At 38.0% G+C, this 15,055-nt stretch overlaps 1 protein-coding gene across 1 annotated transcript in view; it reads right to left on the bottom strand.

Annotated features, from left to right (window-relative positions):
* CDC123 (cell division cycle 123) overlaps positions 1 to 15,055 on the bottom strand; it is a 35,783-nt gene that overhangs the window by 20,358 nt on the left and 370 nt on the right. The window contains exons 2-6 of the mRNA XM_082751605.1: positions 13,975 to 14,046; positions 11,805 to 11,859; positions 10,973 to 11,005; positions 7,410 to 7,505; positions 6,618 to 6,724 (exon numbers count right to left, since the gene is read on the bottom strand). Of these exons, the coding sequence (XP_082607731.1) occupies positions 6,618 to 6,724; positions 7,410 to 7,505; positions 10,973 to 11,005; positions 11,805 to 11,859; positions 13,975 to 14,046 (363 nt within the window). The remainder of the gene's footprint in view (positions 1 to 6,617; positions 6,725 to 7,409; positions 7,506 to 10,972; positions 11,006 to 11,804; positions 11,860 to 13,974; positions 14,047 to 15,055) is intronic.

Here is a 15,055-nt window from a genome sequence, read left to right on the forward strand (position 1 = left end):
TCACAGTTTTCTCAGCATGCTGCCAGAAGAAATAAGTTTTTAGATTAGGCTTTAATATCCACCACACAGAGAAGAGAAGGGTGATAGCAGGCATGCTTTCCAGAAGTACCGTAATCAAACCGATCGTATAAATCTGTAAGCCTATGTAAACAGATAACTTCCTTCAGCTACAGTTTATATCCCAGCAATTTAAGATCTGTCAAGGCAATAGAAACACTCCTAAGTGCCTGCAGTTTTGCTAGACTCAAAATTCCTCCATTACGATCGTATCTGCTTACCGTGCTCAAGAAAATATTCCCCACACACCAACATAATCATAAACTAGAGGTAAAAAGGCAGCTGAAGTCCAACACATGGTTCTGCAGCCCCTGCATTATCTTTTCAGGGTCCTCCATGTTTGAAATGGGGCTATCTATAATCTGCTCCATTCCTGTAGGATGCAGACTTTGCCATTTAGCAAAAAAAAAAAATCAAAGTTATCTCTTGTTCAACCCTCAAATATTTTAGGTGGGGGCTAAGTGGGGAAAGATATTCTCTCTTTCCTTGCCATTTTATATCTTTTACCAACTTATTCTAGCATTAACTGCTTGGACACGGCTGAATTCATCCGTTACTTACAGCATTCTGAACATCAGAGACAGAAAGCTAGCCAGGGTTTCTTTAACTTGCATCCTATTCAGGTTTTCAGGTAGCTGAAAGAGCATTCAGAGGGACTCAAGGACCACAAAACAGAAAGATCTCCCAGCTCCCTTTTCAAAAGCCTTTGACAATTAGAATTTTAAACACTAGGAGGGTGAAGGAATTAAGCTTCATTGCTTGTGCTGTGGTCAACAGCTTGCCTACAGATTTGTACTTAGATGGCAACAAGAAAAGGATCAAGGTCTCTTACTTGTAGCAGATGTTAATCTCTAAATGCCTACGCGTGACAACAGGACACACCACGTGAAGCTGTTATGCAGTTCAGCTTGCACCACAGAGACAAGTGATTTGAGGTTTGTGAGATCTCTGGTACCTATCCTGCTATAAAAACCATCAACTCATTCGCCAATAGCTGAGATTATTATTCACAGAATGAGCTATTACAGGTATAATGAGACTTGTAAAAGTCATTTTGTACCAGACAGTTCCCCTGCTACTGTCTCATAGCTTATTTTCAAACCTTAATAAAATAAAATAAAATAAGTCCAGTTTCTAACAGCAAGAAATACTCAACTTTAAGGACCACAAGCAAATACGAATTCAGGCACCACTTGAAAGAGGATTTTGAACTATACGCACTGTAAATTCCTAGGAAAAATGGGAGTGTATGTAAAAAGTATCAAAGGCCTTATTTTCCACATGAGATAATGTGGAACTGTTTACCTTGAAATAGGCCATATTAAAGTCTAAACCAACAGCTACCATTCTTACAGAAAGTATCCTGATCGCCAAGTCACATCTTTATGAGCCAACACTGCCTCCTACGTTCTGTTAGGAGAACACAGTCTCAGAAAGAACTTTGTAACTTCCTATTAAAAAACAAAAAGGATAGTTTAACTGAATGAAGTTTAGATGCAGGCAGAAACAGAGTAAATATGAAGCCTCGACTATTTTTCAGTCTCCTCTCAGAGAATGAAAATTGGAAAGAAAACAGAACAGACTGAGAATAAGAGGCAGAAGAAACACACCCAACCTGCACCTCCTGGATCGGGTTCCTCCAAGGAGATTTTGTCATATCTGACTCTTTGAGTCAGGCATTTCATCGCTCAAAAGCGAGCTTTCATGCCATGAGCGTTTCGGTAAAGCAGAGAACTTTGTGGTTCTACATCTTAAAGAGTTAAGTCTGATTTCAAAAATAAAGTCTGAGTGCTATCTTAAAGGAAAAAAAAAAATGTACTGCTTAATTTCAAAGCCTTGTTTCAGTGTCCTTATGAGCTAAACCTTACTTCACAACAGACTTTCTCAACGGCTCTGAGAAACAGGCACTCAGATGTAGGGCTTAAAAAGCCCTCCTATAAAATCCTGTATAGGAAAAGTGCATCCCCCCTCACGTTCCTTTGTGTCTTGCACATTAATGCATTTGGAAGCTTGGCTCGCTGGGAGCTGTTTCACCTGCTCCTTTAACCTAGTAGTCATTCCCTAACTACTAAAGGCCTTGCAGGTGATCCCTTCCCTCTATTTCACTTACAAAGTAGCATCCTGGGCCCAGGCAGGGTTCAGTGGCTACCCCTGGACTCTTCACCTCTCTAACAACCTTTCCAAAAAGGTTTTAGGAGTGAACATTTCTAAGCAACAGGTCCACGGGACAAGCTGGTCCAATAAAATACTGAAAACTTGTTTACAACAGTTTGAATGTGCTCAGCAGAAAACAGCACCTTCTGGCACCTAACTGCCCCTCCATGCCAGGGCAAAGGGCAGTCCCTGCAGGGAACATCTTTTGCATCAGGTTGCTTTTGGACAAGGTTGAATTTACAGGATTTCTTATTTCATCTCTACAGTAATGATTGATAAACAGCCAGAAAAATAGGAATGCTGTAGGCTTCAACATCCCAATAGTGACACCTGCAGATTTAAAATGCTCAGCACTGCAGAATAGAAACGATCTCCAAAATTCAACAAAAATTTCCAAAGTTTACATCATGCTTTTTAGCAACAACAAGCTTATCTTATAATTGAAAGGGCATTATCATATCACTAGAACTATTACTACTATTTTTAGCTGTCTGAAGGTGAGTATTCAAATCTTAACAAAACATAGCCAAACACTCTAATAACGAACAAGAAAGCTACTTACTAACACAATACACTCAACAGGATTTCAAAGGAATTTTTGTTCAAAAGAGGAGTGTTAATCGTTTAACAGAAATCCCAATTAGAAAGGGGGTTCTTTTATCACATATCCACATTAAGTTTTTGAAATCCTAGATTAAGAAATGAAAAGTTAAGGGTCACACCACCACCAAGTATTCTGCAAACTCAGCTAAGTTAAATGCAATGCTTACTTGAAGCAGAAACCACATCAGCTACAGTAACAAGCACATTGCTCTGAAGTCTTTGCTAATTTATTCCTGTTCCAAGAGGAAAGTTAATTCATTATTCTGAGCTTGAAACCTAACAAGTGTCAACATCATGAGAAAATCCAAACACTTAAATAGTTAAAGCTTATCTCGTCACATATCTGCAGTTCAGGCCATATTTTCTGATGGTTTGTATTGAAGTATTGCGTAGCTGAAATTTTCTCAGAACTTGAGCCAGTTGAGAATTACAGCAAGGGCAGTTCTCTGACCTGACCAACGTATAGATCAGTATCAGATAAGCAGACAGGAAACAGAAGAGGAAGAAAGAAGCATAAGAAGTGCTTTAAGTCCCACATCACTGGCAGAGTTGCATTAAGAAACGGATCTTCAAATTGCCAGTGTGAAGCTTTCATATTACAGCTTAGGAAATGGATTTTTAAATTAATACCATTGAACAAGAGAAAAAAAAAATAAATAAATATATATATGTGTGTGTGTGTGTATACACATTTCAGCTGTTACTTATGCAGGACAAGAAACTTTTAGACCACACTGAATATTAATGAAAGAAGCAGAAATACATTGCTTTTATCCCTTCTCCTCCCTCTGACTAGCTCTGAGTTGGGTACGTTTCCAATTTTCATTTGTTCAGTACTTCAGGTTCTTATGCCAACTGCATTTCCAGTTTCTGCTTGCTAAGGACGAGGGAGCTGGCAGCTGATTAATAGAATAACTAAGACCACCTCTGTGATTCAGCAGTAATCATTTCTGTGTTCGGATGGGGACATTTTGTATGAATAACTTAGCAATTTAGAAATACCACGCACACACTTGTCCATAATATGTGCTATCTTCAGGTACAACACACTCATAAAATATAAGGTATGCAGAAACTGAAGTGTTTTTACACTTTATGTTCACCTTGTCACATACACAACTTGCATGCAGTATTCATGAATTTGAGTGGATGTGCAAGGCAGCATTGCCCATATTAACTCTACCGTAACAAAACATCAAAGGCTGTTCTGGAGAGAAAAACAAAACAAAAAACACACTGATTTTGTACCAACATTACTTTAGACTTGATGGGAACGGAAATAAATACAATACTTCTCAAATGAAACTTCCCTTTAACTGTTAGGCTAGGTGATAATCCCACGCTCATGACACAAGGTTGGTTTATTTGCTACTCACATGTTGAGCTGCATTATCCAACTGCATCCATCTTAACCCTCAGGAAAGGAGCACAAATGGACTGAACTAGTGCAACTTCTAACCTCCTGCCTTTCTGCTGGAGGTTACTTCTCCCCCAGCAAATCACTGGAGAGAACATACCTGCTACAGGCTGCTCAGCCACTACCGCTCTTCATCTGGTGTGAATTTAAGGTGAAATTACTGATGGTTCAAGTTATCACCCATGCTGTGAAATTTCACAACAGAGGAACACATTCACTGCCTCCCCTCTAAGTCAGTGCTGTCTGCAGCGGGCAAGCTGAATAAGCTGAGGCATTAAACTTTGCCTGATATGAGATAAAACTCAGGAGAAACACACCAATTTAGATCTCAGTCATCAAACCGACTCATTCTACCATACAAACAGCATAATCTAAGAGCACAAGACCACACACACATTCATCCCCAGCTGCCACACCTTTTAATCAAACAGTGCTTGATAAATATTTGATTGTGTCCCAAACTCATTAGAATATGGCTATCCAAACAGGAATTCTCCATGGAGCTTGGGGTAGTTTTTTCTCAACTTCTTTATGCATGGGGACAGTAGAATACAAAGAAAAAGTATTCATATTCACAAAGGGCTTGATATAAAGCGTACAGATATTTTCAGACCCACACAACTTAGTCCTAAAAGCAGCTACAACAAAGGTCACATTAAATGTAAGTGTTCAACCCTTGTAGCCAACTGTCCTCAGGACACCTGGCTAAGTGGCCTGGCCCCCCATTAGCAGAAATCATGAAGAAGAGCTCCTTAGTAAGGCATCGAAGTTTCCTGAGAATCAATACAAACTGAACTCTGAATTGCAGACTGCAGACTTCTCATCTCCCGCAGCCCATTCATTCTCTACGGTCCCAGAACTTCAAATTCTCAGTCCTTAAAACTGTTTCCCTTCTCCAATATGCTTTTCAAACCATCATTACACTCCACCATCTCCTCCTTAATTTCTCACTCTCCTCCCCTTTACCTCATCATATTGTACATTAGATATACTGTAAAATCTATCATCAGAACGGGACTGACAACACTGTTAGCACTACATAAATGCAGAGATAAGGATGAAGATACTGTTACCTACTCATTTTTTTAAATGCACCAACAAACTGGGAACAAAAGTGCTATTAGAGTTGCAGGAATAAAAAGGAAGGCAGTTGCATGGCATTAATATAATTGGTTTCACGTTTTAGACAACACAATTCTTACTGGTTCATAAGCTACTTAAGACAGGACTGTTATGTTTGGTACGCCTCTACAAAGCATCTAGAACAAGGCCCCTGCCTTGGAGTCAGTCTCCTACATATTGTAGTAACATAAATAAGCATTGAATAACTACTGGAAAACAATCTCTCATGTTGAGGCATGGATTGCCCTCTCTTTGAAATTGTGTTGTTTTTCTTTCTTTTAAATGAAAAATAATAGTAGTCATAAGAAGAACATTAAATTTCAACAATTGTGTTTTCTTCCAGAAAGCCAGTATTTTAGAAATTAGTTACACAAATCAGATCCAGTTACCACAGGAGGAAACTGTTCCTATGCAATTGAATATTCCCTTTACGTATGCAGATATAATAAATACCAAGCACATTGCATTTATAAAACTTTAACTATTATCCTTAGTCACAGTTCCTGGAGTGCAGGAACTTCAGGAGCTTCAAGATCTTGGATTCTCAAGGAGCTCTATCAATACTTCAGAAGTCTCAGGTTCCTTCTAGGCAGCCACAAACTTTAATGTGTCCAAAATTGGAAGGGACATGGAAAAGTCATGCTGTATTACCATGAAAACCGGCAGTCACAAGCTAACTATCAAGAAGTGCAAAGAAAGGTGGGATGGAAAAGAAAAAAAAAAAAAAAAGTAACATTAAAATACCATTTGCCTTGGAAATCAACTCAATAAAAATGGACTTAGTCTATAGTGTCATTTCACACGCAGCACTTCAATATGACATCTCTGTGTTTTGTTTTTCACTATGTATAAAAAAAAAGAGATAATTAAGAATAAAATAAAGCTTGCTTCTCTATTGTTGATTGTAACTAGGTAAACAATTCTGCTTTACTAGAAAAATTCACTTACAGTTAAGTAACACTGAATATAATTTGCCTCACAATCCTCTGCACTAAGTTGAGCCTGGAATTTATTTCTGTGTGGTGCAAAGACAAAGATGAAGGAGAAAAGAGATGGGGTAAGTTTCAAAGAACTAACTTCCTACTGCTCTTGAAATCCGTTTGATTCACAAATTTTAGACATAAATAAGAATCTTTGTATCAGGTATTTGATGTTCTTCTGCAGTAAAGAGTGAGATCTTTCACAGGAACTGAAAAGTTACTCTCTGTGTTTTGTTCTTTTTTGACAGGGTAAGAATAAGATTCTCTGTTAGAAGTCTACTTACGGCTGAGTGAGGTCACGAGTAATGAAGTCTGAACTTTTGAAGAGGAGGAAGATGTCGCTAAGAGCTTTACATTTCAGTGAGCTATTCATTGCTATCCAGTAGGCATCCTAAAGAGGAAGAAATACATCCAAAAATTATCTTTTCTAGCAGGATCTAGTAAAGATAAAGCTACAAGATACAAGCTACAGATCTATCAGATCAAAATATTATGCAACATTAGATATACATGCAGAAAATGATTTTTGGATTTTGAGGCAAGCTTCATCTGCTGTTACAAGGATGTAGAATAGCTGTTCCTTTTCTTATGAATAGTATGCTGCAAAAATCCATTTGAAAACTAAGGTTTTGCTTCCAGGTATTTTCCTGGAATGCTTGAACACTAATTTTCCTTGTGACCATGATACAAAGTCATTTAAGGGTATCCATCCTTAAGATAGAGTCTTAACTCTATTTTAGACTCTATTTTTTTTCTCTTAATCCAAGGCAAAGTTTTCAACAAATACCCTAAATGAGGACAGTCTGACCACCAGACAGTTATCTATAACAATGACGTAGGGGGGTTGTATAACAGAGACAGAGCTGTTTTGCTTCAGGCTGACCAAGCAGCGTACCATTTAGCTCTAATCCACCAGAACAACTTGCTATATCAAACCTCACTGTCATCTATCACTCCTTTCTTTATCAGAACCCCTGGTCTCCTCTACTTTCCAATGCATTAAGATAAACCAAAAATAAAAGTAAAAATCTGTGTGATAGCATCTGTAAAAAAATTTTAGGAGTCAGCATTCTTACCCTTGGAGCACTCCAGTTAAGCTTAGGAAAAACACTACCGCCCAAGGAACTTATTGCTTCTTCAACTTTAGCTGTAAACTCAGGAAACTCTGGTGCCTTAACAAAGAACAAGAAAAAAACAAAACAATGTCATTACATGTAATAATAAATAAAGTGCATCCATCGTAAAAATTAAGATTAGCTTTTAAAATTCTTAAAAATTAGAAATGCATATCATAGAAAGAATAAACTTGTCCAAAAAAAATAGTAAACTTGTCCACTACAGACGTAATGCATTGGTAGAAACAAATCTCTTAAGAATCAATTATGACATTCTTTCCAAAGTATTTATTTCCAATGTATTTATGTATTATATATTAGTATTTTTATTTACAAAGTATTTCTAGTAATACTTTAAATACGGACTTAAAGTGGCTCTTTAATAATATATGCTAACTTGCATCCTTGCATCAAAACACACTGGAAAGCCACACATTGCACCAGAAAACTTTGACTTGTAAAGGATATTGTAAATATTGTGAAGGGGGAAAAAAACTCATCAAGAAGCTATAAATTCCACTCCTAATGTGGCACAAAGGTCAGCACCGACTGCTGACCTTTAAAAAACCTATGTAACTATTTCAGACATATGTCAAGGATTTACGGATTTATAGCGACCAGTATGTAAGAGCACCATTTCCACCTGTATTTATAAATGCAACCCATCTAGGCAAAAGCTAACCAATCTCTGAAACTAAGCCCTCACAGCCACACAAGTGGTCAAAAAAAAGTTTATTTTGTCATCTCCTTTTGGCAGCCCCTCACAAAACAGACTTAAAAAAAAAAAAAAAAAGTGCAGTGTCCTAGACTGAACTTCAAACTTTCTGAATCCTTCCTTACTTTTTCAGGTGTAGTTTCCCATGGAGACCAGGTAATGTACCAAAAAGGCTCTTATTTTATTTTTAGAGCTTCAGTCAATTCTAGAAATCATTGCTGCAAGAAGAGAAACTCTTCGTGCAGAGCATTCTGATCCCATCCCTTCTTTTGACAGGAGTGACACTACATATATAATACCAGTGCATACAAAACCTCCCTAGGGAAATGTTACCTTCATGTCATTTGATTAATACAAGTGAAGAAACATTACACAAGAAGATAGCTCTAAGGCAGCATAAATAAGCTGAATTCCAACTTTTACTGAATTATGAACATTTAACTTTGCAATCATCAATATTAACACATTTGTTTAAACACAATTTTCTATAATCCTATACTTTTCCAAATTTGTGAACACCTTAAATTTAAAAAAGTCTGTTTCAAGATCCTATTTGTAGAATGGAGATGATACTTTCTACAACAAATATGTTAACAGAGTGTTCTGAAACAGAAACTTTCACAGAAGTAGGATTCTCATTCCAGAGAAATATTTTATGTTTAAAAAATAAATTAATGACAAAGTAAAATTTCTGTTGTCCCTTGACTCTCCCTTCACATCTGGATCAAAATAATCTTGTGAACTATGGATTTCCTTCCTTGAGACATGTCTCTTGACATATAATATTATTTTTCTGGGCTATTCTGTGGTTCTAGCTCTAATTTCTCTTCAGAATATAGAAGGGGCAAGTGAAACAAGTTCTACCTGATGACTCAGGCAGGTCATCAAATTGAAATAATCAGTCACAGCCCACCTTACTGCTCCCTGAACAAAGAAACCAGTGGAGAAACCAATTATAACCCAGGATTAATTGTTAGCAAGACAGGCTGGGGGTGAACACAGAGCTGCATTCTCCAGCCTCTCTGCTATTCTTTACACATTATGTTCCCCAGAGTGTCCCTGTCCAGCTTACACATAGCTACTTGATCTGTTCCTACGTTCTGCAGTAACTCCAGGTGCAGCTCCCCACCCTTCTGCTTTCTATACAGGCTGTTTCTTCTTCTTCATCACTGCCAGAGTGGTAACAAGCAACACTTAAAAGCACCAGACTGTTCTCATTCTTTCCCTACTCTCAGAGCAGCCCCTTGTTTTCAGGTAGAGAAAATGTATTTGCCAAGGCACCTTTAGGGCTATCACCGTCCAAACTTATGAGGAGGTACAGAGCACATTGTGAAATCCCACTTCTGGACTCTTTGTATGACCAAATGTGGCCTTATTTTTGTTGTAAAGAGCCACAGGCTCAAACCATGTTCAAAATCAAACATTTTAAAAGTGCCAGGTTAGATGAAAGATGAGGTCCAGCCAGTCTCTGAACAAAAGCCGCCCTGGAAGCCAAAACATCCCTCTTCTCCCTCTACCATTTCATCGCTGGGCATCACCTTATATGTACGGAATATCCCTGAGGACAATCTGGGTCAGCTGTCCTGGCTTTGTCCCCTCCCTTACTCTTGCCCACGCCTGGCCCTGCTGCTGGAGAAAAGGGGCACAGTAACGTCTTGACACTATGTAAGGACTGCTCAGCAATAGCCAAAATGTTCACATTATGAGTACTGTTTTAGCCACAAATCCAAAACACAGCACCCAAGGGAGAGCTATGCAGAAAGGAAACTCCATCACAGCCAGTCCCAGTAAAATTGGAGTTGTAAAGCTGCACTGCACACACAGTTCACAATCCTTACCTAGGTAACCTGGAATCACCTGTACCTTTCCAGTAGCTATTATATATCTTGATTAAGGATTTTTTACTCTGTTGTACACTATGATAAAACCCAGTTCAAAAATCTGGGATTTCTTCTTTAGCAAGATAGAACAACGTGACATTTGCAAAAAAAATAAGATGAATACCGAAATCCTTGCTCTGAATTACAATCTAAGGCAGATATTTGAACTGAAGCTATTAAACCGTACAAAGTTGGCAATGTATTAGTCTTAAAATCTATGCTTTAAGTTCTACCATACGTACAACTCAAAGAAGGTGATATGGCACCCAATCCAACGTGAGCAATTCAACACCACATTTAACACTGAGGAGCTAACAGGACTGAAGCAGTAGTATCAGTGGCAGACAAGAGGTGCAAGTATATTAACTCTGACAATGGCAGGGCAATAGCAAGTTTTCAAAAAAATTAAAAAAAAAAAAAAGAAGGGAGCCTGAATCGTACGCATCATGGTCTCGATTCTAAACCGGGCATAGCACAAGGAGAGTATAAAGACAGGAAAAAGGGGAAAAAACAGTGATGGAAAGAAAGGTACCTAGGAGGAAATAATGGCAAAGGTGTAAGAGAAGAGCTGTGAAAACTGAGCTGCAGGGGCTTCATTTCTTCTGCATCCAGTCTGATTAAGTAATTGGGAGATATTCAAAGCGGTGAAAATGAAAGACAGCTATATTTAGAGCCATCCTTCAGTTCATTTCCTATAGTCTAACAAGTGTGTGATTGTTGGGGATGAAGAAAAGAAGCATTTTATTTTTAGTTAAATAAAATTAAGCCAGCAAAACAACATTTTTAAGGTTACAGGTATCTATACTGCCATCTGTCTAGAACAGTTTGAAAATGCTAACTACAATGGATATCTCTAACTGGTGAGAAGTTCCTGTCACAAGGTTTCAGGAAGAATACTGCTGACATAAACCCACATGTTGGGACCTTACCTTAAGCGTCGTGGTATTCTCATCATCTGACCACTGTTAAACATAAGAACAAATCAAAGGTCACTGCTTTCCTGTGACATCCATTATGATTTTATTTATAATTATTATGAATTTATCTATAATACTGGAAACTATAGAGCTTCCTACAACATGTCATCATTGCCCTGATTTTTCTCCAGCATGATACCATTACCCTCTAATTATTATGGTTATAAATTAACACAGAAAAAAATGCATATATCCAGCCAAAGTACTATTGTAAAGTACGGATACAAGACAACAGCTGTATATTTTAACTGTGATTTCTATTGCAGACTTGTACATTTCAGAACTCAATGGAGTCTTCCCAATCTAAACCTTGTTTGCACCTCCCTTACTTCCATCCTTAGACCCACAATCCACTAATGTTACTTATATTTCTCATCTTTTTTGCACCTTCTGTCACCTTGCATTTATAACATTTTTCAGTTTTTTATTTCTGGAATACCCCTCAGAGGCCTTACAGACTTTCATTGTTTCTTGAAGTAACTTCTCCTAATTTTTCGGGACATAAAACCATCTTAATTTCATTTCCAACATCCTTCAGCATTCCTTGGTCATTATTAGAAAAGTAATTATCATGAAATTAAAAAAAAGCTGTGTGAAAAAGCAAACATTTTAAGCCTTCCTTGGCATCATGTTTGTGTTGTCAATCATGATGTTTGTCAATTTTTTTCAAGGCAAACAGTGCGTGATTATTATTTTGGTAAAGTACTATCCTCACCTATAACGCATGCAGAAATATTCATGTTTTTCTCCAGACACTCGACATTAACTTGTGTTTTACACTGACCTGTATTTCCTCTGCATCGTCACTCCCTTCTTGAGCATGAATTGGCGGATCTTCTCTAAACCAAAAAAGTAATAGGAAAAAAAATTGAGCACCAGAGTTTGACTTGATCATATATATTACACTTCCACAGCATCTATCAGCTGTTGATCTCAAAATGTTTTCATAAGAAGATTAAGCCTCAAACCCCTGGCAGAGAAAATCAGAGCACACCAACATAGAATAACTGAAGACAAAACTCCCTGGCATTAGACTTGAGCCCTACCCAAAACACTTTGATTCTTTCCAATTAGCGGATCACGTCCTGCTCTGAAAAGACCATAATTTAAGCTTTTCAACACCTTATTAATCATTCTTTTAATTTGTGCTACTGGGTGAGTATTGTAAAGTTAGAAACTTTAAAAAAAAAGAAAGATCAACTTAGATTATGCTTTGCCTCCACACTCTTTTTCCACGTAAAACTTTATAAAACTTGTTTGAAATGCTGACTTGTGTATTTCAGGTTCTGAAAATAAAACTTCCTCACACTCCACACACAGAAAAAGAGGATCCTACTGAAAGTGATTACATGGCCATTGACGTTTTCTTGGGAAGCTCCTTTTTCTCCATGGATGAGATCTGCTCTTGCAAACATTAGCATACGTGGAGGAAAATACTTGGCTGCAAATATTCCCTTTACGTTTTACATTACTTTTCAAGTTATTTGGCCAATGTAACTGAGCGTGAAGATCTTTTAAGGTAGAAGACCCAGCTCTTGAAAAAGGCAAGTCAGCATAGCAAACAGGGTAAGCTCAAACGTACATCCTTACAACTAGGTACTGATAGCAAAAAGTCAATTCTTCAACAAGCTACATTTCTGCAGTTCCTTAATGCACCTCCACAGGGATCAAATTGTCGATTCAATTTTTGAGATATAGAGCTCAGATGGCGGCTCATTGAAGTTTAAAATTGATGTTGGCCTTGACTGTAGGAAGATCACATTGACTTCTAGCTAAGAAAGTTCAACTTAATAGAAAAACTGGGTTTTAAATTGGACTTTTAAATTAGAACTACCTTAATATAATTTAATTCAATTATAAAGCTGTCCATTTTTCCACTGAAGACAGCAGAAATTGTTCATATGGAATAGCTGTGAACTCACGTCCTCAGTTTTAATTTTTCTGAAGTCTGATTACAAATTAAATGGCTGTTGTTAAATAGATTACCAAATTCTGCAGAAACAGGTGACAGTATTGCTTCTTAACCAAATTAGTTTAAAAAAAAAAAAAAAAAAAAAAAAATACACAAACATTTCTGACCTTTCATCTCTACAAGGTGTTTAAACAGCTTCAATTTTGTACAGATTGATTCCTGAGAAATTAGGCCTAGCTCCCTTATATCCACAGTCTAATTGGTTGCCCTGTGAGAGTCAAACTACCCATCAGGAAATGACGAAGTGTGGACTGTATTCTGAGCCTGATCATTAGCAAGATATATTTGTGCAATAATCATTTTACAAGGAAGACATATGGTGAGATTCTAAGGAGAAAGCAAAGAACAAAGCCTGGATTCACATCAACTGCTTTTCACTGGTACCTATCTCACTCTTCTACATCCAAAATCTTGGCATAGGTATACATACAGTACATTCAGCCTCTTCGTAGGCACTGACTGTATGTAAACAAATGATTATATAACCTCAATAATCAGTAAGATTTTTGTACTTGGTTTATATTATTGAAAATTAAACTCAAGTAATGACATTTCACCCCTGAATAAGGCTGCAGGCATGGAAATGTTGTGGCACTGTTCAAGCCACTTAACTGGAACTAACTGTACCAAGGCAACCAAATACAAATCATCAGGCTGTACACTAAATCCTGAGAGACTAGGAGACTCTGCAAGGAAATAAATAATAATAATAATAATAAACAACTTTTTATTTTGAAAATAAAAGAATCAATTGAGCACATTGCATGGATTTTAGGAGCTGTTTTAGGCACTAGCAAGTCAAGCTTTGCTGACAGCAACAGTCTGCCCACGCACACGTTCATACAGTATGAGGTTGACTGCAGCCAGACTGGTCAAACATACAAAACTCCTTATGCAAATTATAATACATATGAATACAAAATACTATTGTGATTATAAAATAGTATTAATACTTGCACGGTGGAAGGGAAACACACTTTACCTTCCAGAAACCACAAGCGTCCCATCATCCAGTAGGTATTCTTTCACATTATCTGGGAGGGGAAGTATAACACTGGAAAAAAACAAGAGAATGAGTTCAGTAATTTATTATTAATATAACTTGCTAAAATAATAAAGAGTAGAATAAAAACAATGGTTTTTAAATGGAACAGACCTCAATATCAGTATGTTTTATTCTCTAATATATACTGTGAACAAAACAGGTTTCTCTTTCTCCCCTCCCATCCTTCCCAAAATGCAACTCTCTTTTTCCTTCCAGGGAAGTAAAGGAGAAAGAGACAACAATCTCAGACAAAATGCACAGAAATACTCCACTCCTTCAAACTTCCAAGAAATTCAAAGACTGCATGTGGCCAGTGAGAAGAGGGGTAATGTGTTGTTCAAAACAAACACTTCCCTTCTAAAACCCAAACCAAAATTTGCCTTTATCACTTGAATGTTCCAAAAAATATATGACTACAGCTAAATTGACCAAGAACCTACACTGGCTAAACACTAAAATGTGTAAAGATTAAATGTTTTGGTTACCAAATGCCTGATGTCACAGCTTTCTGACCCACCAGGGCACCTTTCTCGAGTTTGACTGCCCTGAGCTGCTGGTGGGCCTCATAACCCCTGGGTAACCTGCAGCAGCACCTCAGCAACCACAGAAGCTGCTACTTTTTCCAAAAATAAAAATAAAAAACAGGAACTTGAAGTTAACCACTTGGTTTGAGGGCACTCAGCCTGTTTTTTTTTTGAGCAACCAAGCGGGCACAAGGTGGGACGCGGACAGCCTGGGGTCCCACCAGAGCACACCATGGAGATCACCAGCACTCAGCCTGCACCTCGGGCCTCCCAGAGCTGCTCCCTCGGGTGGATGTCGAAGGCTCCAGCTCCTGGGGCAGCCCCTGGAGCCTCGATGGAGCCCCCTGTGCTTCTTCCCAGCCATCGCTGCCCCACGCAGGCCCTTATTTCTCACCCAGCCCGGCCCCAAACACCCTTTCCCTGGTCTAACCAAGCTCTCAACCTAACCCACAGGACCACAGCCAGCCTCACAGAGGCTCCCCAAACCTCCAAAC

The sequence above is a fragment of the Aythya marila genome (genome assembly GCF_965140915.1).
Source record: "Aythya marila genome assembly, chromosome: 1".
Lineage (NCBI taxonomy): Eukaryota > Metazoa > Chordata > Aves > Anseriformes > Anatidae > Aythya > Aythya marila.